This window comes from Eschrichtius robustus, chromosome 13, assembly GCF_028021215.1.
Source record: "Eschrichtius robustus isolate mEscRob2 chromosome 13, mEscRob2.pri, whole genome shotgun sequence".
NCBI lineage: Eukaryota > Metazoa > Chordata > Mammalia > Artiodactyla > Eschrichtiidae > Eschrichtius > Eschrichtius robustus.
The window spans coordinates 6,484,428-6,507,029 of record NC_090836.1 but is presented as its reverse complement, the minus strand read 5'-3'; the positions used below and the strand labels follow the sequence as shown (position 1 = coordinate 6,507,029).

Below are 22,602 nucleotides of genomic sequence, written 5' to 3'. Positions count from 1 at the left end.
TATAACTATTAGCCAGAACAGTCATACTGTATTTGTCATACTGGCTCATAAGAATCAAACTTTGCCAAATGGGTGTCTGAGGCTTGGAAGAAAATTCCAGAGACAGAAAAGGAACATTCCTTTAAGAAATGCTGCATCACCAAAGCCCCTGATGGCATGCACAGAGGACTACATTGTGTGGAAATCATGCACATGAGTCAAAAAAATGAATCATAAGAGTCAGTGTCTGAATGTGAAGTTTTATGAACACTGTTACCATGTTACTCTTTTCTGTTTTCCTTTTTATGTATTTTCAAGAGAGTGAACTATGATAAAAATCTACATCTAAAGACACCTGCACTTTAAATAAATATAAAATAAAAATTCGAAGTGATAAGAAAGCATTATGTCACAGTTGATTTGCTACCTTTTTACTTATCGGGACATAAAATAATAGTTTCGCAACTGATGGCGTCCAGGTAAGGGATAATAATCTGAAGCAGAACAGTGAGACGAGGGGAGAATTCTTGAAATACTAAGAAGGAAAACTTGAATTATTAGAGGACAGGTAAAGATGAACGGGGAGGAAATCTACGATAGTTTCCAGGTTTCTGGTTTGGGCAGCTGAGTCGATGTAGTAAGCTACCAGGGAGGGATAGGAGGAGCAGGTTTGGGGAGGGGGAGTTAAAATTAGGATACACTGCGTGAGGGGCTGGTTGGCTGTGTAGAACGGATGAACGGAGCGCTCGTATTTACTTTGGCCACGGGAGCCTGCGGCTCTGCCTTGATGGATTCAGCCTCCTCAGAGCTGTCAAAGGCGGGGAGGTGGGGTGGAGGCCGGCCAGGTCCGAGCGCCAGCGCAGTGCCTAGACCACCGAACCTCCACCGCCCCCCAGGCTCCAGAGTCCAGGCCACAGCGAGCCGGGGCCCGCCCACCGCTGTCAGCGGAAGCGGCGTGATTGGCTGGAGACGCCGGCGCCGGGGGCCGTGGGCGGGCCCGGGCTTAAGGAACTGCTCAGCGATTGGCTGGGAGGCACCAAAAAGGCCTAATTCAAATTGTTGGAGCCGCCCTTCCAGGGAGCGGGCGCCTAGTTCCACCCCGCCCCGTCGCTTAGTTAGACAGGTGCGAAAACCAGAGCTGTATTGGCCAGATCCTTCCGGCACCGCTCCTTTCCAGAGTCAGGGTGAGAAGAGAGCTGTGACTGGCCGATTTTCAGGGGCGGGCACTCTATGCCTTATCCGGGCTTCGCTTCGGGACTGGCGCCTGTCCTGGGCGTGGATTGGGCCGCAGCGTTGTCAGCGTGATCCGGGGGCGTGGCCAGCGCTAATAAAGACGAGCCGGGGCTGCAGCTGTGGTAAGTTTCACCGCAGCTAGAGCTCCGAGTGGCCGTCTAGAAGCGGAGCTCGGCGGTGCGGTCGGCTTCACCGCAGTGTTCCCCGGCCGGGTGTCTCGCCGCAGCCTCGGGAGAGAAGACGGACCTCTCCTCCTTCTGTCAGAGACATGTGAGTTGACCCTGGTGTGGGGGGGCGCGACACCTTGCCAACTCTCACCCCCAGCGCCGGACTCTGCGGGACCGAAAATGGCGCATTGCAGCAGCTGCGGCGACGCGGGGAACCACCGCCGCGCGCCGCCCGCAGGCCGAGCCACCCCCGGGGAGGGGAGAAAGCACCCCATTCCTGCACCAGCCGCAGCCGGCACCCCATGGGCGGGGCAGGGGCGCGGGGGTCCCACATTCACTGCCCCCTCTCCTCTCACCTGCGGGGCTCCTCAGTCGAGTCTCGGGCGAAGGTGGGGCGCGGAGGCACCCGGGAGGGGGCTCCAGGACCTTTCTTGTCGTTGATTGAAGCTGTGCTTGGGGCCTCTGGAAGGACAGTCATGGGTGCACCTGCCAGTTGGTAACTTGGGTTGCTCTGCGGTCTGTAGATTGTGTACGCCCCTCACCCCGACCGTGACGAGTAGCCCCCTCTTGGTAGTGAGCGAAAAGCTCCAGAAACTGATCTGCCAGTTCCCTGGCGCCAGGTGAGCGGCTCACAAAGACTCAAGGGGCAGTGGCATATGATTCCAAGCAGCCATTCATCCCAAGGCCACCCGTGTAGGAGGTGTTTTCCTGTCATTGAGTCTTAGCCAAGTACTTGGAAGAGAAATAGAGCTAAGGATCCCCGCCTCCCCGCCCCACCACCTTCCCTCAATACATTCAATTTAGTCTCTAATCATCAATTTAGTCATCTGACCATGGTCACCCCATCCCAAGATCCTGAGGGAGAACTATAGCTAGACACATGAAGAACTTCCCTTTCTTTCTTGGAGTCCTGGCCTGGTCCTAGATGTATTTGTGTTGCTTCTCTTGGTGACAAAAAGGGAAAAGATTTACTTACATAAGGGTTATAACTATCCCTGGATATGTTACTCCTGCGTGTTCCCAACTCCCAAGAAGTAATAAGTGAAATGGTCCCTTCAGATGCTTTATAACGATTTCCCTTTTTCTCTATTTGATTTCTACAGTTTTAACTGTATATGATATTCTACGCGTTTTGGCCAAGCCCTAGGATTCCTTGTGTTTTCATTTTGGGGAGGGGGAGCCTCTTCAGCTGACTGGTTCCCAGTAGCATCCATGTGGGATGAAAGGAAGGAGGTGGGGAAACCATGGTGACTAGAAGGGCATCACGAGGTCTCTGACCTTAATCTTGTCATTGGTGCCACCAGCCTGGACTGCTTCCAAGACCAAACACTGGCTACTTCCTACTCATTGAATTTTCCGCTTTCACCAGAGAACTAGATTGTGTGGCACAGTAGTAGCATAGGAGTCTGGTGGCTGCCATAGTGTTGTATCTTTCCTTTGCCTCCTTTGTGCCTTAAAGGGAAATGGGAAAGCAATTCTTTTAGCCAGGATGAGTCAGGTGTAATCTGCTAGTATAACCTCTCTGAAGGGTTATTCTCTTTTGAGACTGAAATTTACTTACTTAGAGAGGAGGAACTTCTGGGTACTGGTTCTATTGTGAGTAGTCAAGGCTTTTCCTTTTCGGTGACTTTGTGATGGTTTCATCCGTAGTGCATTTACTCTTGGACTGCTCCTATGAGGTAGGTTTTGTGAGATTCTGCTTCTGTTTGAGGAGTTCTTATTGTAATTTCTTTTCTCCATCAAATTGGAGAGATCGCTCTCCTACCTGTGACTTCTTCCTTGGCAGAGAAAATCTCATGCCTTAGGTTAGACTTCAGGGAATTCTTGAGGAGGTGAATTTAGCTTCCATGTGTTGGGATGTGGAGAGGAGTTTATTCTGAGGATCCCACACTGGATTATTCTCCCCTAAGGCTAAGGGAAAGGGTGTATGGTCTCTGTGCATAGCAGCGTAAACCAAGATTTCTAGTTGGGACATCAGGAACTAGGAGAGTCTCCTGAGACTGGATGCCAAATCTAAAAAAGGAAGGGACAGACTGTCTCTGGTGCATGTACACTGAGGACCATTTCCAATATTTTTGCTCCCTGTCTATGCTCTTGGAACACTTTTGCAACACAATTGCTTTGGGCCCCAGTTCTAAGTGAAACCCCAGTCTTCTCTGCCGAAAAACAAAGCAAGCAAACAGTCCTGACTCACTGCAACTACAGAGGCCTTTGGTGATTCTCCAAGTCGTCCTTACAGTGGCCACGCTATACTAATCATTGCATGAAACAACCAATAACTGGCTCCCCTTCAGCAGAGTCTGTCAGCTTGGCCTTTCTTTCTATATTCAGGCTTTGCAAAAAAAGAGTTGTTCAGTCTGTAAGCTTGTCCGGAGGGTTGAGTTTTTTTGTAGGTAATTCTCCTGGATTGGAGTTTTCCAGTTTGACTTCATGTGAAAGGCTTCTGGGAGGCAGAGAAATGCCACTTAAGCCAAGACTGGCCCATTTGTCCCTGTGGCCATTGTGCCAGAGGATGTGTTTGAGTTTGGGTCAGAGGATAGCCCAGACGAGAGCTCTTGATGCCACCCTGGATGTCGCTGAGCCCCATCTGTTACAGGATCTTTCATCTTTTGCTTTGGGCCTCTGTGCTGCATCTCCCCACTTGGTATTGCCAAGGAGCTGGAATCCCTTCTATTTGCACGTAACCGTATCACCCTTGCTGTGGTGATATGGGGTGAGAATGTATGTGATTCCTTTCTTGTCTTGGTCACTCTGTGCACTTCTCTCCACAGGTCTGCGCCAGCTCAGCCACCCACCGAAGGGGCAGAAGGGGCTGCCCCAGGTGGGGGTCCCCCTGGCCCTCCTCCTAACATGACCAGTAACAGACGACTACAGCAGACGCAGGCACAAGTGGAGGAGGTACGTGGATAGCTTTTTCTCTAAGAGTTTACAAGTCATGGAAGTTGGGAAACTTCTCTTTATCTAGAGGGGCAGCTAAAGGCTCTGGGAGACAGGGCAGGGCAGAGTTAGAGTTAGAGTTAGGCAGGGCAGACTTGCTGTTCTCTCCCCGGCTCTGGGGGAGCTTAGCCGCTTTGCTCCTGCGCCCTGCTCAGGTGGTGGACATCATGCGTGTAAATGTGGACAAGGTCCTGGAGAGGGACCAGAAGCTGTCAGAGCTGGATGACAGAGCCGACGCTTTGCAGGCGGGCGCATCACAATTTGAGAGCAGCGCTGCCAAGCTAAAGAGGAAGTATTGGTGGAAAAACTGCAAGGTGAATGTTCTTGTCCTCTCCCCCTTATTTTCCTGGGTCTCAACACATAGGAGGCGGGAAAACCCTCAGGCTCCACAATCCTTCCCTCTCGCGATCTGTGCCCTGCAGGACTCTTGGGAGGCAATCTGGGAAGCCTCCTTCTCGAGCTGCATTACCCGAATTGGCCACCAGGGTACGCTAAAGTGCTCAGAACCACTAACTGAGGGCCAGGGGAGACCCTGAGGAGTTTGGAGGGGTTAGTCAAGCTGCTTTTTCCCAAAGGACCCCTGGAAAAATTCTTACCTGACCCCTCCTGAGTTACACCAACATCGACACAATGGCTGGCGAAGCTATATATTTAAATACCTGCAGCTTTTGGGAGTGAGCTGAACACTTTTTGATGAAAAACGAACCAGTTGACTAAAGATCCAAAGTCTGCACCTGCTTTGGTGTTCCTTTAAAAGCCTCCAGGCAACAGGAACTAGGGAAAAAGGAGCAAGCTGCAGACCCTCTGATGTTTCTGAGAAGCGCCAGCTGTGGTGCAGGGGTTATTGTCTGATGGGGAGGAGCACGAGGGGTTGGGAGGCCTTCAGCTGTCCTGGGGGCGTGTGGCTTCTTCCACTGTCCGAGTCCCTGGTCCTGGCTCCGTCCTCCTTCCCCAAATCCAAGGGCTTGTTTTTTGTCAATGTTTCCTCAGATGATGATCATGCTGGGAGCCGTCTGTGCCATCATCGTGGTAGTTATTGTAAGTAAGTATCGCTGAGGTTGCTGGTGGGGTGAAGAGGTGGGAAGGTCCTGGCGTCTCCTCCCAGCCCTGCCTGTCTGCCTGCCTGCCTGCCTGCCTGCCTGCCTGGGGAGTGGGGCTGCTCTGACTGAGGTATGGAGATCGTGGCCAGGGAAGCATCATCTGGTTCGGGAGGGCGGAAGGGCAGAGGTGAGGGACTTCCTTGCTGGACAAGCCTTCACTCTGCAGGACTGTGGGGGAAGGTGGTAGCTCCTGTTCTGAGGAAGTGGGCTGTGCTCCTTCCCACTGGCTTGGGTCAGAGGGAGCCGTGGGGATGGGACACCTACAACTATACCTGAATATCTAGTAACCTGATGTAATTTGCCCTCTTGTTTTCTCCTGTCTCTTTTCTCTTTTCCATCTGGGACTTCCTGATTCCTGTGTCCAGTCTACTTTTTTGCTTGAGAATGTGCCACCCCTGCCCTGTTCTCCATTGCCATCCAAACTCATGTCCCTGTCCTGCTGTTTCTCCCCAGAACTTCCCCATCTGCCTTCCTCCATCCCAGCCCTGCTTCTCCATCGCCCACTCCTCCCCTTCCGTTGCTTTCATTTGCACTCTGTCCTACAACACTGGAAATGCTGCTTGTGGTGCAGTCTTAAATTAACTACCTGAAGAACAACAGCTGGCATCTCCTTCCTACCCTCTCATGTTCTCTCAAGTTCCCCCAAAGCCAAAAAGAGTTGGGAGGCCAAGGGATGGGGAAGGGGGTGTAGCTGAAGTGACGTGCTCAAGAAGGGGCCAAGACTGGGACGAGGAGAAGAGTGTTGTGCCCATGGTGTTGCCAGGAAAGGCCAGGCCGCTGGCCGGAGGAGGCTGGGAGCAGCTGGGAGGAGGCCCCCTCACCTCTCCTGTGCCAGGCCTGCAGAGGAGCCTGGGCCGGGCCCAAAGTCCAGCTTGGTCCTGGTGCAGGACTCTTTTAGAAAGTCAAACCTGTTTTTCACAGTTATTTCCCATCTGTTAGTCCAAGATCTTCTATGTCTTCAGGGATCTTAACAACCTTTTACTTTGTCCTCCAGAGACCTAGAGAACGCATATTAATAGCGAAAATATCAGGACTCTCATTCCCATCCTAGAAACAGTCCCACAAGCTCATACCTGGAAGGGGCTCTTGTCCACGTTTTCTACAGCATTCTGTATTGTTCGTGAGGGCATCAAATAATTTCATTTAGCCAAAGTTTGAGCCTCTCAATTTTAGTTATTGGCATAGATAATGAGAGAATGCCCGTTAGTTATAGAGAAACAGCGAGTCAAGGGCCTAATCTGAAAATACCAGGCTTGGAGGAAGCCACTTCTCACCCTCTTGTTACAAGCGTCCTGTACCTCCCTTGCTGTTGATGGAGGAGGATGAGATGTCGGAGGTGAGGAGCCCTGGACCCTCTGGGAGTCCTTCCCCCGACACCACCCCCGTGTACTTGCCAAAGACAGGGATGAGGAGAGGGGCCCTTCCTGAGGCCCAGCCGCTCCTGAGCGTTGGGAGAGTCCGGTGCCCCCGCCAGCCTTGGGGTGGAGGTGGAGCCGTCAGCAGGCGGGCCTGCTTGTTGACTGCTGTGCCACCACGGCGCCTTCTCATCTGGAGCGGCCCCTCTGTTCTTCCCGCAGTATGTTCCCCTTCCAAAGCACCCCTGCCCGTCTGAATTCCCTTTCCTTTCCTCCTCTTTGCATGGTTTGTGGCACAGACAGTGGGACCTGAGGATGGAGCTGCTCAGCCTTGTCTCGGGGGCCGGTGCTGGGCTTCAGGAAAGGGCACTCAGTGGGACAGACCCGGGTGAGAGGGGAGGAGGGCCGGCTGGGAACAGAACGGGGACCGCCCCACGTCCCGTCGTTCCTTCCGTCCACCAGTCCACCAGCAGGAGGAGGCTGGGCCAGGCTCGCTTTCCACGCAGCAGCATTTCGTTCTGCAAAACCATCCTTCCTCTCCCTTTGCCCTGTTCCCACATTCCCTTCGTCCTGCCCCAGGGCGGGACGGAAGAGCTGGACGAAGGCAGTCTGTGTACCCTCCTAACGGGCCCCCTCGAAGGCCTCCACTCTCCTCTGGGCTCCCCTTGCCTAAAGCAGGGGGTCACCGCTGGAGAAGAACCACCACTGTCCTCGATGTGTCCCAAGCCTGGAGCAAATCTGCCCTCTTGGCCCGCCCCATCACAGGAATCACTTCTGGGTTTCTGTCCCATCTGTCCCAGGTGTAGTTGGCTTTGTTCTTCTGGGAACGTTAGCCCTTCTACTCTCTTTCTCACCCTGCCCTGTACCCCCCTCTTGCTGTGTCTTTGCCGCCTCCCTTCCCTCCCACCACCCATGTGCATGAGCAAATATGCAGCTAAGCCTGGGGCTCGGCAGTCACGCGAGGCCGGGTCTCCACGGCCCCTCTTGGGTTTGCCGTGAGACGATGTGGCGTCCCCACTGTGTGTCTGTCATCACCTCTCTGTCTTTTTTTCTAACCCCACTCTCCTACTTGTACAGAAATAACAGTTGTACTTCCACCAAAGGCATGTGGCGTATTTACCAATTTCCTGTATCTGAACAAAGGCAAAACAAAAATACAACTTCCTACCACTAAACCGACTTGGCTCTTGTTTGGGTTGGGGTGACTGCAGTGGGGCGGAGGCGTCTTGTTTCTCTCTAGTTCCTTTCTGATGGTGCTCTGCGCCGGAAGGGCGGCTTACGGGTGCTGTCGGTCTTCTCGAGATTCAAGAGCCGGGTGCTGGCAGAGGAAGCGGTCTCCGCTCTCAGCCTCCGTGCCCGAAGCAGCCCAGCTCTTCAGGTGTGGGTGACAGGAAGCCATGGCAGGAAGCTGAGCGGGCATCTCATGGACAGACACCCGCAGATCTTCTCAGACATCTGCCGCCTCCTCCCTCCAGGTCCTGGGCCAGGTCCTGAGAAGGCCCCCAGGCGACACGCCCTGCTCCCCACCGTCCCCATGCACAGCCGTCTTCTGCCAAGTTCCACTGTGCTGACCCAGGCCCGTTTTAAAATGACTGAAAGGAGACCTCTGTCCCCTGCAGCCGCGGCAGTGATGGGTGTGTAAGTGTCCTGAAATGCCCAGCAGCTGTCCAAAGGTGCAGGAGCTTAATCGCAGCTCAAGGTTACACTGAGCCACTGAGGGGGGGCCCCAGGGTCGCCTCTGAGGGTCTTCGTTTCACACCTCAAACACTTTGCCAGCGGAGCAGCGAGGTGGGGCGGGGCGGGGCGGGGCGGGGCCCAGTGTGGGGAAAGACAGTTAAGTGGAAAAGCTTTGCTTCCGAGGACATGAGGGCTTTTCCTGGGACAGAGTTCAACGATTGTGCGTGGCCGTCCAACCCCATCCTGTTCCACTGTCCCTCATCCGCTCCTTTCTTAATTTTTTTGTTATATTTTCCTACCACCGCGCCTCAAACCTGGCTCATGTTTTAACCTCCACCCAGACCTCCTGCCTTCCTGCCACCCTCTCACCTCTTCACGCTTTCTCCCTTGGTGTATCAGCCCAGGGCATGCAGTGAAGGAAGGCAGAGGCCTGCAGAAATCCAGAGCCACAGTCAGTGATCTGTGCCTTCTTCGTATCTTTCTTGGGGCCTCTTTGAGCTCTGGGACTCAGCTTAGAGTCCTTCTGGGAGAATGTGACTCTCTTACATCTAAGGTAGGAGAGTGGCTACCCGGAGTGCCTCGGGGTCCTGGCAGGCCTTGGTGAGGTAGCTAGGAGAAAATGGGAGGGAAGGAAGTTGGTGTCAGTTGGGGTAAGCCCAGAAGCTGGGGGCTGGGGGGCTGGCTGGAGCTCCGGATGCTTGGGTTTCATCCCTGGTCTGGGTGTGGCGGCACTTAGAGCAGCTGATCTCCAAGTGAGTTCGGTCAGGGCCAGAGCCGAGGGTGCCCAGGCTCTTTCTTACCTTGGCGTCTCTGCAGTCCCAGGAACAGCAGTGCCAGGAGGAAGAGGCTGCTGGCAAAAAGGACTCCAAAGGCCATCCTCTGCTCTGTAGGGGACAGAGGTGTGGACGGGGCTCAGTGGCGGGAACCATACTGAGCGCTCACGTGCAGCGTCTGCCCCGGCAGGAAGGACCGGGCGCGCGCGCGCACGCGTTCAAGCGTCCCTGGTCGAGGAGCTCCTATCAGGTGTTCTGCTCTCACCCAGGGACCAGCACACAGTGGCGCTGGGACCTGCTCAGGGTGGACGTCCGTGTGTCACTCCGCACAGAATCCTCTACCTCTTCCCACCTCAGGACAACCATTTTTCAAACGGCTTTGCACGGGAGATTTAGTTTAGATTAGCTGGTGATAAACTGAAATTTTGTAAACAACTGGGGAATGATGTAAGCTGAGGCAAAACCCCAGGTTCGGGGAAGCTTACGGTCTCATGAGCCACCAAGTAAGGCATTGCGAGGTGCCGACTCTTTATGGTATAAGACCTTTCGAAGACATTCTGTGGCCTCGGATGAAGTTCCAGCTTGAAGGCCTGTTGTTCTCTGCCCACCAATAGCAGGAGGGGGGTTGAGGCTCTAGGGGAATCAGCCTACCTATTTTTCACATTTTCTGTTTTACCATTTCCTAGGCAGGTGACCTTGGGCAAATTGCTGAACATCTGCAAGTATCAGTTACTCATCCCTAAAATGGGAGGAGAACCTGTGCAGGCCCACATCTGAGTGCTCAGTGCAGGACTGGCTTGATGCAGATGCTCAGTAAATACCATCGCCTCTCAAGCTTCACGGCCACAGCCCCCTTTCCCCACACACCCTTGCCTCTAGCCGTGCAGGCCCCCCAGTTCTTTTTAGCCTGTCTTATAATGAGGCCTTCACACGTGCCGTTCCTTCTGTCCTGGTGTTCCCTGCCCCCGAGCCAGCTCACCCGGCTTGCAGGCCTCCCCCAGGTCATCTTCCCTGACTGCCTAGTCTGTCCCTCGCACTGGGCTAAGCTCCTCGAGGGCAGGATGAGGAATTGTTCAGCCTTGGTCTCCAGCTCTCAGCAGTGCCTGGTACCCCAGAACTCGGGGGGTAATAAAGTCTCGGAGGACGTGGGGCGGGACCTCTGGAGGCTGTCGCCTTGGGAAAGAAGCAGCCGAGACTGTGGGAAGCCGAACAAGGCCAGAGGGCAGGAGCCGTGAGCCCAGGCGTGGTGGTGGGGAAAGGAGGGCACTCCCATACCTGGTGGGGCAACCCAGGTGTCGGCCCCCAGGGGCTCCTCCAGGGAGACGTGGGTGACTTGGCAGGTGTAAGTGGCACCCACAGAGCCAGGCTCTGCCGTCAGGGAGGAGGAGATGCTGTAGGTGCCTGCCACGCTCTGCCGGAGGCTGGAGAAGGAGGCGCCAGAGACTGGGGCCGGGTCTCCACCCAGCTCCTCCCGGATCCACGTCACACTCACGTCCAGAGGGTAATAGCCAGTGACGCTGCAGATGAGGGTGGGTGGCAGAGCTTCGCTCGCCAAGCTCAGTAGTACTTTGGGGGCAGCTGGAAGAAAGGAGGGGTAATAAAATCCCACAGGCGTCACGGGGACAGCAGAGGAGCCAAGACCCTTCTCCTCCTGCTGAACATAAGAGCAGGCTGTGGAGGCGGAAGTGTCCTCCTCAGTGAGGTGCCAGGCGGCGGGGGGGATAGTGGTGGTGAGGGGTCCACCTGGATGCAGGACATAAGGGGGTACGACTCCCACAGGTAACTGAAAAACAACAGCAAAACCAACGAAAGGTTGGCTGGCTTCTCAGCATCACCACAAGCCAGTGATTTTAAAGGCTAGCCTCGTTGAAATAGTGCCCGCGGTCAGGACCGCCCCCACGCCCCTGCTTGGTTTGCGGCTGCTCCTCCTCTGGATGTGGTCCAAAAGGACTGGGGTGACTGGAGACAGCCAGCCAGTGCAGGGCAGCAGGATCCTGCGCTGGGAAGCTTCTCAATGGGATTATCTAGAGCCTGACGGGAAACTCCATCTGATGCCATCTGCGCTTCTAGGATGGAGATGGCATTCAGGCTGCGGGAATGCAGTCTGCCTCTCAGGAAAGTGCCCTTGTGTTTGATCCCATTCTGGAAGACACTCTCAATAGGCATATCCCTTTCCCTCTTCCCGGGATAACTGAGTCCTGGCCTCACCTTGGACGTCGAGCTGGATGATCTGTTGAGCTCGGTAGAGGGAGGTTGTGATCTGGCAGACGTAGGCCCCCTCATCCTTCAGAGTGAGGCTGGGTAGGGTGAGGGAGGCGTCCCCAGCCATGAGCAGCTGCTGAGGCTCCAGGGTGGCGCCCTCCCGCTTGGCCTGCCCCCGCCCCGTGGTCCAGCAGTACACCAGCTGGCCACTGCCCTTATGCTGCAGCCGCCACTCCACGCTGGTGATGCCCAAGCCTGGTGCCACGGAGAAGCCACAGTGCAGGGAGGCTGAGGACCCCAGCAGGAGATTCAGGGATGGGGTCTGTGTTGTCACCTGGAACTCCACTGTGGGAGAAAGAGGGGTGATTGTGGGCCACTCCCTCCTTGAGGCCACCTGATCTCTGAGCTGTGGCAGGCTCGGGGTGTGTTGAGAGGCAGCATGCATGCGTGGTACTCCTAACCATTTTGGAGTCACTTACCCCTTGCACAATCTGATGAAAGTTATGGACCAGGCAAATACATATGCAAAATTATGGCTTACTGGGACTTCCCTGGTGGTCCACTGGTAGAGAATCCACCTTTCAATGCAGGGAACGCAGGTTCGATCCCTGGTCGGGGAACTAAGATCCCACATGCTGTAGGGCAACTAAGCCCGCGCCACAACTACAGAGCTCACGCGCCTCAACGAGAGAGCCCGAGTGCCACAAACTACAGAGCCCACGCGCCACAACTAGAGACAGAAAACCTGCACGCCACAACTAGAGAGAAGCCCACGCACCACAACGAAGATCCCGCATGCCTCAATGAAGACCCCGCATCCTGCAACTAGGACCCAACGCAGCCAAAAAAATAAAAGAAAAAATTTATATAAAAAAAAAATTATGGGTTACTGTTGACCCTCAGGTAAGAACTACTGGAGGGGCTTCCCTGGTGGCTCAGTGGTTAAGAATCCGCCTGCCAATGCAGGGGACATGGGTTTGAGTCCTGGTCCGGGAAGATCCCACATGCCGCAGAGCAACTAAGCCCGTGTGCCACAACTACTGAGCCTGCACTCTAGAGCCCGTGAGCCACAACTACTGCGCCTGCATGCCTAGAGCCCGTGCTCTGCAACAAAAGAAGCCACCGCAATGAGAAGCCCCCGCTCGCCGCAACTAAAAGAAAGCCCATGCGCAGCAACGAAGACCCAAAGCAGCCAAAAATAAAGAAAGAAAGAAAAAAGAAAAAAAAAGAACTACTGGAGTTGCAGTCCAAGCTTTTGGAAGCCCGGCTCTTCCACTTAACTCCCTCTGTGGTCTTGGGCAAGCCCCTCAGTGTTGCCGAGCTCACCTGCTTAGAGCAAGGCTGCTGAGGAGACTAAAGGAGACAGAGCTGAAACAAGCACACAGTGGTGGTGTCTGAGCCAAACGTGCTGAACCCCAGTCTAATGAGGAAAACAATCGGACAGATCCAAATGCTGGGACATCTACAAGACAGTGGCCCGGCCTCAAAATCGTTCAGGCTCTGAAGACTGTTCTGGAGTAAAGGAGGCTGAAGGAACAGGACAACTAAATACAATGCGCAATCCTTGTCTGAATCCTGGACAAACCAAACCCCCCAAGGCTATAAAGAACACTACAAGGGCAATTGGAGAAGTTTGAATTTGGACTTCATATTTGATAGTATTATTGTATCAGTTTTAAAATGCCTTAAGTACAACAATCGGGGCGGACCCAGCCATGGTGGGGGAGGTGAGGACGGTCCGCCCTGGCAGGCAGGCAGGAGTGTTTGATCACTGACATGGTTCAGAACTGCCAGCGTAGGCTGATGGTGAGGATACGTTCTTCCGTTATCTGCACACTGCACCCCCCCTTACTGCCCGCACCCCGGGTAGACCACTCCCGACCTTGGGTTGCTGCTGAGGCGATGGTTTTATGATTATGGAGAACATTCATGTCTTTGGTTATAAACTAACACATGCTATCCATGGAAGCATTTGGGATGAAGTGTAGAGATGTCTGCCGTTTACTTTCAATTAGTTAAGCGGAGGGGAAATGGAGAGAAGATGAGGGAGGGGGAAAGGATGTGCAACATGTTAACAACTGGTGAATCCAGGTGCACGGTATACAGGTGTTTATTATTCTTTCACCTTTTTTTGTAGGTTTGAAATATCCCAAAATAAATGAGGGCAATGCCTGGCCATGCTAGGACTATGGTTGACGCTGGACAGACATGAGGACCCCTCTTCTGATGTAGCAGGATAAACTTAGGTTGGACCACAGAATAATTTGAGTGTTCTGGAGCTTTCTAAGGATGGAAGGGTAGGCCCCTAATCTTCTCTGGATGTGGCTGTCTTTTCTTGGAGGCAAAATATTGGATTCCATGAACTTTGGAGAAACCTATCATCATGTTCTCAATTTTCTGTGCCCTCTGAGATGTGCAAGGTTGGAGAGGGCGAGGACCAGGTTCTACTGATAGGAGATAATGAACAAATTCTGCGGGCCTGTGCTCTCCTCTCTCATCTTGACCAGGCTAGCTGTTCCCTGGGAGAAGCTGGTGCTCGGCTCACTGAGACAGCTGTGGACAGCATACGCAAATAGAGCATCACAAGTCTTATGTCCTCAAGTCACGTGGCCAGGTGAAAATTATCCCCATTTGGGGTCTTTAGGAAGAAAGGACTGAGGCCTAGGGGACACCCTGAGATGACCAATGTGCACAGAGGTGGACTTGTCCCCTTCCTTCTCCTACTATTCCCCCATTTCTGACCCCTTGAAAAAAATCAAAACTTTCTTTCTGCTACTTTTCATTTTCTCACCTTCAGTCCGCACAGTCCCCTGGGGGCTCAGGGGCAGTTTCAGCATGGGATGCAAGACAGACCCATTCTCAGCATCCCCAAGAGTCTTCATCACCATGGAGATACTAGGTCCCTCTCCAGACACTAGCACGTTGGTGATGAACCAGGCTGCCGTCTCCACCGTGGCCTTTGGCCTGGCCTGGAGAAAATAGCGGGAGATCTCACAGGTCACCTCTTTCCCGCTGCAGTCAGCATGGAGCAAGGCCTCGGCCTGGGGAATCTGTATCAGGTTCACTGGGGAAGAAGATGGCAGCACAGAGATGGAGCTGGATAGAGAACACCTGGGCTGATGGGAAGCAGGTGTGGGTGGGTGTCCTTGGGAACTAGGCTCAGGAACTGGAGGGAGCCCAGAAGGACTGGGACACAGGGTGGAGGGCTCTTACCTGAGGCCTCGAAGGTAATGAGTGGGTCGTCCTTGGCCAGTGTGCCCCCTTGGAAATCCGTGAGGCCTTCCAGGGAGCCGTCGTCCGGCACTGGCACCTGCTTCAGCACCAACAAGGCCTTCACCATGTTCTCACTGCTGGCGAAACCTCCACGGTGCCCACCTTCCCCCATCAGGAAGCAGTCCAAGATCACGTCCACTGGCCGCCACTGCCTTTCTACTGCAGGGAACAGGCTGGGGTGAGCACCCTCTAGCCCAGAAAGTTACTTCTATACTTGCTCCCCCCTACCCCAGACTGTCGAGTCATCAAGGGGTAATCTTCCCCGTTCCTAGCTGCCTCTGCGTCCAGCTCTGATCCTGTTTTACCCAGAACCAGCTTTCTGTGAAGCACCTGCTTCTCCACGTACATACTTCTTGGTGTGAATTATTTAAAGTCCTGATTTCCCTTGCTCAGATGGATTTATGAAGCTTATTTCCACCTATCATGGAAAGCTATCTCTTCAAAGGAATTCTCAGCAAAAGCATATAAATGAACAAAACTGCATTGGGAGAGGAGACGGGCTTGGTTGCTAGGGCGTTGGCAGCCGTCTCAACTTCCCAGTCAGCCCCCAGGGTCTGCTCGCTCCGTGCTTTTACAGGTGGCCTTCCCCTCCCCCACCTCTGGGGAGCACCCCCCCCTCCGTGATCTCCTAGCTAGGGGCCCCCCTTCCTCTCCTGAAGGTGTCCGCTCCCAGGCCAGCTCCCTCTCCTGTAGGACAGCGGGCCCACCACATCCACCGAAGCGGCCCCTCATTCCTTCGTTTGGCCCTTTCCCCAGAGTTCTCAGTCTCTCTCCCCGTCACAACTGGTTCCTTCCGTTACCAGCCGCCGAATCTTCCACCTGTTGGGCTCAGAAGGCAACTGGAAGCCATTCCCGGCCCCTTTCCCCTTCGGCGACCTTGGGGAGGGTGGCGACCTTGGGGAGGGTGGCGACCTGATGCTTCGTTAGCCCGACACACCCCACCAGCCAGCCCCCGACTCACCGGCGTCTGCTGCCCCGGAGAGAGCCAAGCAGACCAGCAAGCACCACCCCTCGTAGCCCATGGGGGCTGCTCTCAGGCCCTCCTCCCCCGCCGGCCCTCCTCGTGCCCCGCGCTGGCCAGGTCCGGGCTGGAGAAGGGGCTCCAAACACGCCTGCCTGGCCGACCGCCTGGCCCCGTCAGTCCTCTCCGCCTACTTGGCTTTCGCTTTCACTTTGAGGAAGTGTCACCGAGGCTGCCTTGGCCTCTGGCTGAAGCCATTGGTGCTGGAGCCTGTTCACTGTTCTTTCTTTACACCTTCTCCCCCGCAAAAAAAAATCCCCCGGTGATTTCAGGACCTGACTTCACGGCGTGCGCCCTTTTGCCCTTTTGCTCCCGACCAGCCCCAAGAAAGTCAAGATATGGGAAGGGAGGCAGGGTAGAGGAAGGGAGAGGCTGACAACAGACTCACCCTCCCGGTAGCCGGGACCTTTCCCCACTTTCTGTGGAGCCTTAACGCCCCGCCCCGCCCCGCCCCGCCCCGCCCCGCCCCGCCCCGCCCCGCCCCAACGCGCCGCGCTTCGCCCCAACGCGCCCCGCCCCAACGCGCCCCGCCCCGCCCCAACGCGCCCCGCCCCAACGCGCCCCGCCCCAACGCGCCCCGCCCCAACGCGCCCCGCCCCAACGCGCCCCGCCCCAACGCGCCCCGCCCCAACGCGCCCCGCCCCAACGCGCCCCAACCCGCGTGGGCCCCAGCGCGCCTGCGCGGGAGAAAGCTCCGCCCCCAGATCGCGGGTCTGCAAGCAGGGTGGGCGTGGCCTGCGTGGGGAGACTGAAATCTCAGAGCTGGAAAGCTGCAGGCGCTGAGGTCTGTCTCTTTATTTCGCCGAGTTTCTAGGTCAGCGGTACACTACGTGGGCCTACCGTAGGCGGAAGTATGTCTTCCACCTGGAGCCCTAGCCCTCTTGCAGCACAGGGGTGCAGCTGACACACCCGGGCTCCCGCTTCCCGCCCTCCACCTCGTTCCCCTGGGTCCTCGCCACTGCCAGTCTCGAAAAGGCACACAGGACAGTTTCCCAAGTCGGCACACACGAAAGGGTTCCGATGAGAGGGTGGTGCTGAAATTGGAGGTGCCGGCTCTCGATCCCCCTGGATGGCGGGTGGGTTGAGATGGAGGCTAGGACTTGACTGCAGTGACGGCCCCCCTCCGCCGAGCGCTGGCTCAGGGGTAGGAAGCGGGCTCTGGTTTTCGGTAATCCTCCTGAATGGGGATGGCACTGCCCTCTTCCTCCCTGGGGCAGCTGTAAGGACAAGGCTCTGCAGGCGCCACTGGACCTTCTCTCGTGTCTGCAGAGGGAGAATCAGATGAGCGTTGATCGGCGGTGGAGGATGGGTGAAGGGAGAAGCGGTGAGCAAAGGCGGGCTGTCAGGAGGGCCCCAGCTTAGAGGAGGGGAAGAGAGGCCACAGGGTGCTAAAGATGGAGCTGGAGAGATTCAGTGAGGTTCCAGATTGGGAGGCAAAGCCGAGATGGTGGGGTGGGGTGCAGAAACCTGAATTTTGTCTCTTACTTAATCTATATTTTCTTTGTTGATGGAGGAACAGGGCTCCGACTATGGTGAAAGCAAGAAACATTCCAGAGAGGAGCACAAAGATGCGGATGCAATCCGCGCTGCACAGGGACCTTTGGGCTGTGATGGGATGGGCAGGGGTCACAAGGGGGTTTGGGGGAGGGCCTAGCCCTTGACTCCCTTCAGCCCAGCCCTCCTGTCACCCCTGCCTCTCCCCTTTCCCCACCTTCCTCCCCTACCCCCACCATTGGACCATGTCCTTTCCTAATCCCTGGACTCTGCTTCTCTCTCTTCTTACCCCTGTTCCTAGGAGCTTTCTGGCTGGCTCCTGGACCCTCCTGTGTGCATTCTCTCTCTCGGGGTGGGGAGTGGGGAGAAAACTCACGTGACCAGTGGGTAGAGAGAGTTGGGGCAGGAAGCCACCTGGAATCAGCCAGAGTCCGAATATGCTGGCCTGTCCTGGCCTCTGGTATCTCTGGAAAAACAGAGCCAAGATGGGCAGCCGCAGGGGGCCCCAGAGGGCACAAGGCTAGGCTGAAGGCCTAAGCGGGCCTGGGGGAGATGCGAAGGCCGAGACAGGCGGGCGAGGCAACATATGTGGGACTGGGCATGGGAGAGGGGGTGCTGGTTGTGGTGTGACCCTTACCCCCAATGACCAGACGAAGAGTTGCCTAGAACTTACCTTCAGCATAAGGTGAGTGGGAGGGTTGTGGGTGTGGGTCTGGGGCCTGGGCTGGACCAACACACTCTGTACACTCCTTGTCCCTGCACTGCCAGCCCTCGGGGCAGGCACACTCCGAGTTGGCGGTGAGGGAGCAGTTTCGAATGAGAAGACCTGGTGACAGAGGAGAGGGAGGGAACACACAGGGTCCACTGGCTTAATCCCCTTCCCCCAACCCCCCCCCCCCCCCGGCCTGCCCCTCCCCCACTGTCACCCAGTGCCTTTGCCATTTGTGTTATTGTTATTCAATAAAAAACTCAGACCTTTTAGAAAATTCACGGTTCAGAAGTAGAAACAGCTTACATAATTTTTCCTCTCACTCACTGATGCTTTTAGAACTTCTTATTGAAGTATACTTATAGAGAGGTATACATGTCACAAGTGTGAAGCTTGAGAACTGGGACAAATTGGACTCACAGGTGTAACCAGCACCAGATTAAGAAACAAGATGACCAGTCGTGTTCCTTTCTAGTCACTAACACCCTCCCCACCGAGAATAGCTACTGACTTCCTAACACCACAAGTTGGTTTTGCCAGTTTTTGAGCTATATGCATGAATCATGCGCGTGTGCTCATTTGTGCCTGGCTGCTTTTACTCAGCTCTTTGCGAGATTAATGCATAGTGTTGAGGGTGATTGCAAATCGTGCGTTCTCACTGCCATCTAGTGTTCCCCTGTGTGAATACACCACCATTTATTCATCCGTTCTACTGTTGGTGTGCATTTGGGTAGTTTCCAGTTTTTAGCAATTGGACATGGTGCTGCTGTGGTCCCCAATAGGTTTTTTAACTTTACTGACATCCTTTGCCTCTAAAATATAAATTGTATTCAAGTGTAGAGGGCAGGTGCTGCGTGGCTGCCAATTGGTGATGCTGGGGGAGGTAGGTAGGAAGGGCGCTGCATGGGTTGGGCTCACGGGTGTTTGGGGGTGAGAAGAGAAGTGTGACTCTGGGGAAGGTGATGGCACCCGGATGTGGGCCAGGCCTGAGCGGGAGCCTGGTGGGGCAGGGTGCACTCGTGAGAACCCAGGGAGAGGAGCCCTGACAGGTGGGAGAGGGGTGCAGAAAGGGACGTCTGAGGATACCAACCCTCCCAGTTTCTTTAGTGTGCGCCTTTTGTCAGGAAAGGGTGTAAATTCCTTCTCATCTTTATGCCCCTGTGGCATCTCCTTTCTGAATTCTGACTCATAGTTGCTACTAGAACTTGGTTTCCTTGTGGCTCACCAGGAATTGTGAGCCAGTCTGGACAAGGATCTGCACAGGAAGAGCAGTGATGGAGGAGGGAACGGTGGTGGTGGAGACGGGAATAGGTAGGAAAGGTGAAGAAGATCAGAGAGGGTATCTACCCAAAGGGATGGGAAGGGTTAAAGAAGGGGCTGGGATTGGTTAAAAAATGAGTGAAGTGCCATTGTTTTCAATGGAGTCTCCAGAAACCTGGGAGTTCTCTTCACCATGTATAACCTGTGCACAGAATTCCATGCTGATTTCAGGCACTTGTCCATCTTACAGATGGGAATACTGAGGTCCAAGAGGACCAAACCCATTCAGCCTCTTTCCAGTGCCCTGCCTGAGTGCTTCAGGGATCTGTGGGCTGAATCTCACAGAGGAGGATCGTGGGTTGGGCTGGTCTGGAGCAGAGTGGAGGGAGCTCGGACTGGCTCAGTATTGGGAAAAGGCCTTCCACTGGGGCCTGCAGAGTGAGTTGGGGAGGCTTTGACTAAAAAAAATACCAATTTTGCCCAGGTTGTTGCCAAAAAGAGAGAAGCATCCATGAACAATCATATCTGTAAGTTAAGTAGACTGAGGAACACCTCTCGTGTATTTCATATGTTGCCGTTTGACTGATTTGCAGCAGCAAACCCTCGTATTTATTTTCAAGAATACAGTATTAAAAGGCCTAGTCAGACCAATGCATTTACAGGCGAGTAATGTGGTTCAGCTAAATAGTCCTCCAAAGTGTCCTGCTGGAGAATATTTGTTCAAAGGGGCCACTTTAGATCTGCTGATCTATGTACACTGGTACATACATAGTTTTTAAACTTCTAGCTAAAACGGAGAAATGATGAAAGTATTCATAACACAGCTGCTGCTATTTCATTTCTTAATTTTGAAAAAGATGAAATTACAAAATACATAAAGACACAAGCCACATACACATTCATTTTCCTGAATTGGCTTTTGGACAAAAAAAGGTTGTTATCCACTGACTGGTATCGTTATGTCCTTAGAAAGATGTTTTCCAAGTTCCAGACAAATGTGCACTCTGAGAATACGGCCTGTTCATCAGTGGGGAGGAGGCTCGTCTAAGATCTCGGGTCCTACAGCAACTTCCTACTTTGTATTGTCTTGATCCTAGCCATAGACCCCTTCTCAGCAGACCCTCAAATTCTGCTTGCCCCTTCCCTGAATCACTCCATCACAGCTCTCCCTACCACATCAACACACACCGCCCAGGGTGCCCCGTTTCCCACCACGGGCTCCACTTGCCGTAGCCTTGAAGCAACTGAAGCTCCTACTCCCCCCCTCTTTGCTTCTCCGTACCCACTCTGCTCCCCCAAATGCTTGCCCGTCTCACCAGAGGTACAGTGCCGGCAGCTCTCACAGTGGGGCCGGGTGTGGTGGTCTGGCGAGAAGGAGACCCCCGGTGTACACGGATCACACTGAGTAGCCTTTTCATGCTGGTCACACTCTTTCACCAGGAACGTTCCTGTGAGCAGAGGTCCAGGGTCAAGGCCCAGGGAAGGCGGCTCCCTCACCCTCTTCAAGGTGTTGCCTCTTGGCCTCTGCAGGATTCTGCTCCTTGCTTGAGCTCAGACTCCCTCTCTGCGTCCCTCCACCCCAAGCCTGGTCCTCTCTCTCCATACTCAGCTAGACCCTGGCAAGGCTTCCTCTTACCTGGCTCACACATCTGGCAGCACCGTTCTCCCTGAGCCAGGTAATGCTTTTCCGGACAGCTCTTGGAGGCTGGGGTCACTGAGAGCCCTGCCAGGGTCCCCAGAACCCACAGCCAGCAGGGAGGTGGCCGGGCCATGGCTACTGCCCGGGGAGCTCTTCCTGCCGTGGCTGCCGACTTCGGGCCTTGGGGGAGCTGGCACCTCCCCAGCCAGGTGCTGGCGCCTCTTCTTTGCACCTCCCGGGCCTGTTTTCTCAGAGTTGTCCCCGAGCTGGGTGGCAGGCTGACCTTTGATGCAGTTGAAGTTCTACTGTAGCTGTTTCTCGCTCAGGCAGCTACCGCCACCCCTCCCCCTTTCCCATGCGCTGGGTACTGGGTGCTGGGAAAGCATTAAAGGGCAAACTCTGTCAGAAGACCTGCTCTCTTCAAAGACGCCCCCAACACGCCAGCCTCTCTGTGACCTCTGTCTCTCTTCCGCTCGTGAAGAATTGAACTCTGCCCGCCGCTTTTATAAAACGTTGGATGTGCGTGGACACGCACGCTCCTATTCAAGCACCTGCACACAAAGATGCCCACGTTGCCCCCCTGTTCACAGCTGCGTGTCCCCACGCCTCTTCCCACGCCGCTTCTTACACAAAGATCAGCAGTTTAGGGAAGGCAGGGAAACCAGAACTGAGTACGGGTCCGCACACTCTTATCTGAAACTCTTGGGGATCGGACACGTTCAGAATTTTTCAGATTTGGGGAAGAAACCAGCACCACACGACCCCCTCACGGGGCTGGAGCAGCGCTCACCACCAAGCACAGCATTTCTGCAGCAAGACTGTTGACTCTTTCAGTGGGGATGGATAACAAGTCTAGCCAGCCTCACATCAACTGACGTCTGGTTTCATGGCCAAAAGAGTTTGCTATCGGATTGATTGTTCAGAATTGCAAACAAGAGACTTAAACCTGTGCCTCTTCTCTGTCAGGCTGTGTGCTAGGAGCTCACACATGATCATTTAACCGTCCTGCCAGCCTGTGGTACGGGTGCCACCCATTCCCAGCTGGCCCCCCTCACCCTCCTATCGTCTTTATCCTCCCCTTCCCGCCTCTGGCTGTGTTCGCCGTTGGTCCTGGAGCACCTGGGTGTCTGCTCTCCCAGCCGTGGGCACTTGGGATTAAATGTTGATCCTATAGGTCATTGTTTCCCTAAATCTGTGGTTCTCCTGGGAAGACTGATTTGGGGATATTGGAAATAGCTGGACTTTCCCCTCTTTGAGTCCCAGGAACACATGGGTCATACAGCCCACCGCCCCCCCCACCCCTCCTCTTTCCCCAAAGACTGGCTTCTTTCTCCAGGCCATTTTTTCATTCAGGGGCTTTGCCGTTGTTTCCACACTGCTCATAAAATCTCACACCCCTGGGGCTCCTCTGTTAGATCTGTTCTCTGTCTCATTCTTCGGTTTCCTTTCTCTTCATTTTTTCCAACCTCCTGTCTTTCCCCGACCTCCTCTACTCTTCAGGACGGTCCTCTCAAGTGGGAAGCCACACAGGGGTGTGATTTGAAGAGTTACTTGTGCGAAACCATCCTTTTGACTATATCTGGCCGGGTGCCTGAATTCCCTCCTCAGAGAGCGTTACCCTTGGGACCTGAGGATTTTGCTGTCATGAACAGTCCTGCCCGCATTCCCAGATTATGGTCTATATCTTCACTGTCAGTCTTTTTTTTCAGCCACGCGGCTTGTGGGATCTTAGTTCCCCCATGAGAGATTGAACCCAGGCCCTCGGCAGTTAGAGCTCAGAGTC

At 54.6% G+C, this 22,602-nt stretch overlaps 3 protein-coding genes across 10 annotated transcripts; 1 reads left to right on the top strand and 2 right to left on the bottom strand.

The window, feature by feature from the left end:
* The first annotated feature begins 1,099 nt into the window (after positions 1-1,099).
* On the top strand, positions 1,100-6,209 carry VAMP1 (vesicle associated membrane protein 1). Of its 2 annotated transcripts, none has more exons than XM_068559783.1 (5): positions 1,100-1,482; positions 4,151-4,277; positions 4,472-4,630; positions 5,307-5,354; positions 5,782-6,209. In XM_068559783.1, coding segments are annotated over exons 1-5 (561 nt in total). In that variant the 5' UTR covers positions 1,100-1,480; the 3' UTR covers positions 6,007-6,209. The 2 variants fall into 2 exon arrangements, with proteins under 2 accessions (XP_068415884.1, XP_068415885.1); XM_068559784.1 differs by having other exon boundaries at positions 1,103-1,482; positions 5,307-5,358; positions 5,782-5,880.
* Positions 6,210-6,332: 123 nt separating this feature from the next.
* Positions 6,333-16,139, bottom strand: TAPBPL (TAP binding protein like). Of its 5 annotated transcripts, XR_011075921.1 has the most exons (8): positions 15,658-16,133; positions 14,637-14,855; positions 14,215-14,487; positions 11,430-11,768; positions 10,497-10,799; positions 9,249-9,332; positions 8,818-9,057; positions 6,333-6,414 (listed from the first exon to the last, which is right to left on the bottom strand). XR_011075921.1 is itself a non-coding variant. In XM_068559781.1 (7 exons), the coding sequence occupies exons 2-7, from the start codon at positions 14,806-14,808 to the stop codon at positions 9,014-9,016; spliced, it is 1,215 nt and encodes a 404-aa protein (XP_068415882.1). In that variant the 5' UTR covers positions 14,809-14,855; positions 16,106-16,139; the 3' UTR covers positions 7,864-9,013. The 5 variants fall into 5 exon arrangements, 4 of the variants coding, with proteins under 4 accessions (XP_068415882.1, XP_068415880.1, XP_068415881.1 ...); XM_068559781.1 differs by lacking the exon at positions 6,333-6,414 and having other exon boundaries at positions 7,864-9,057; positions 16,106-16,139; XM_068559779.1 differs by lacking the exon at positions 6,333-6,414 and having other exon boundaries at positions 7,864-9,057.
* A 372-nt stretch (positions 16,140-16,511) lies between these two features.
* On the bottom strand, positions 16,512-20,952 carry CD27 (CD27 molecule). 3 transcript variants are annotated; one of them, XM_068561280.1, is made up of 6 exons: positions 20,817-20,952; positions 20,497-20,628; positions 17,885-18,037; positions 17,588-17,677; positions 17,203-17,322; positions 16,512-16,980 (listed from the first exon to the last, which is right to left on the bottom strand). In XM_068561280.1, the coding sequence occupies exons 1-6, from the start codon at positions 20,950-20,952 to the stop codon at positions 16,856-16,858; spliced, it is 756 nt and encodes a 251-aa protein (XP_068417381.1). In that variant the 3' UTR covers positions 16,512-16,855. The 3 variants fall into 3 exon arrangements, with proteins under 3 accessions (XP_068417381.1, XP_068417382.1, XP_068417383.1); XM_068561281.1 differs by having other exon boundaries at positions 20,524-20,628; XM_068561282.1 differs by lacking the exon at positions 17,885-18,037.
* Between the last annotated feature and the right edge of the window lie 1,650 nt (positions 20,953-22,602).